This window comes from Aphelocoma coerulescens, chromosome 25 (assembly GCF_041296385.1).
Source record: "Aphelocoma coerulescens isolate FSJ_1873_10779 chromosome 25, UR_Acoe_1.0, whole genome shotgun sequence".
Lineage (NCBI taxonomy): Eukaryota > Metazoa > Chordata > Aves > Passeriformes > Corvidae > Aphelocoma > Aphelocoma coerulescens.
The window spans coordinates 1393684-1394854 of NC_091038.1; the positions used below are offsets into that span (position 1 = coordinate 1393684).

The window sequence follows — 1171 nt, forward strand, 5'->3', positions numbered from 1 at the left end:
ATGAGCTGCTTCCAAAGGGCCCTGGAGTCTGCCTTTGCTCTCCAGGGTTCCCAGCAGTGCCAGGGCAGCAGGAAACCCTTTGGGAAGCAGCAGAGCTCGGTGCAGCCAAATGCAGAAAAGGGACAAACCTGACTCTTCCCAAACTCTCCTTTGGCCCTTTTTTCCTGCTCCTGGAAGACTCCAGAGTGGGATTTGTTTCCCTCTGGCCTTTTGGGAGTTGTAGTTCTGATTTCTGTGCTGCTGCAGGTTGCTGTCCATCCCAAAAATGTCTTCAGGAGCGATGGTGAGCAGTGGCTGCTCGTCCCCGTGCGAGGTGTCCTGTCCCCAGCCCTACGCGGACGCCTGGAGCCAGCCCTGCGTCACCTCCTGCGGGGACTCGCGGGCCGTGGTCTATCCTCCGCCCGTGGTCATCACCTTCCCGGGGCCCATCCTCAGCTCCTGCCCCCAGGAGAGCATCGTGGGCACCTCCTTCCCATCTGGGGCCATAGAATCTTCTGGATCCGGAGGCGCCATTGGGGGATCCTATGGAGGCAGTGGCTCCATGGGAGGATCAGGGGGTTCCTATGGTGGAGGCAGCAGCTCCATAGGGGGAATTGGGGGTTCCTGTGGAGTGGGCAGCTTCATAAGTGATTTTGGGGGCTCCTATGGAGGCGGCAGCTCCATAGGGGGAATTGGTGGTTCCTATGGAGGCGGCAGCTCCTTTGGGGGCGGCTCTTATGGAAGGAGCAGATCCTTTGGCTCTGGAGGCTCCTATGGAAGGAGCAGATCCTTTGGCTCTGGAGGCTCCTATGGAGGGGGCAGATCCTTTGGCTCTGGAGGCTCCTATGGAGGGGGCAGATCCTTTGGCTCTGGAGGCTCCTATGGAGAGGGCAGATCCTTTGGCTCTGGAGGCTCCTATGGAGGGGGAAGATCCTTTGGGAACAGAAGATCCTTCGGCTCCTCCAGCGGCGGCTTCGGGGGCTCCTCCAGCGGGGGCTTTGGGGGCTCCTCTGGCGGCGGCTTTGGGGGCTCCTCTGGTGGGGGCTTTGGGGGCCCCTCCAGCGGCGGCTTTGGGGGCCCCTCCAGCGGGGGCAGCTCTTATGGGGGGGGCTCCTTTGGAGGGGGTTCCTATGGAGGGGGCAGCTCCAGCTCCGGGAGGTTTGGAGGAGGAAACTGCAGCTTTTATTTCTGA

At 61.3% G+C, this 1171-nt stretch overlaps 1 protein-coding gene across 1 annotated transcript; it reads left to right on the forward strand.

Moving 5' to 3' along the window:
- The first annotated feature begins 280 nt into the window (after positions 1 to 280).
- LOC138098468 (keratin, type I cytoskeletal 9-like) lies at positions 281 to 1171 on the forward strand. Its single transcript, XM_068995035.1, has one exon. The coding sequence runs from the start codon at positions 281 to 283 to the stop codon at positions 1169 to 1171; it is 891 nt and encodes a 296-aa protein (XP_068851136.1).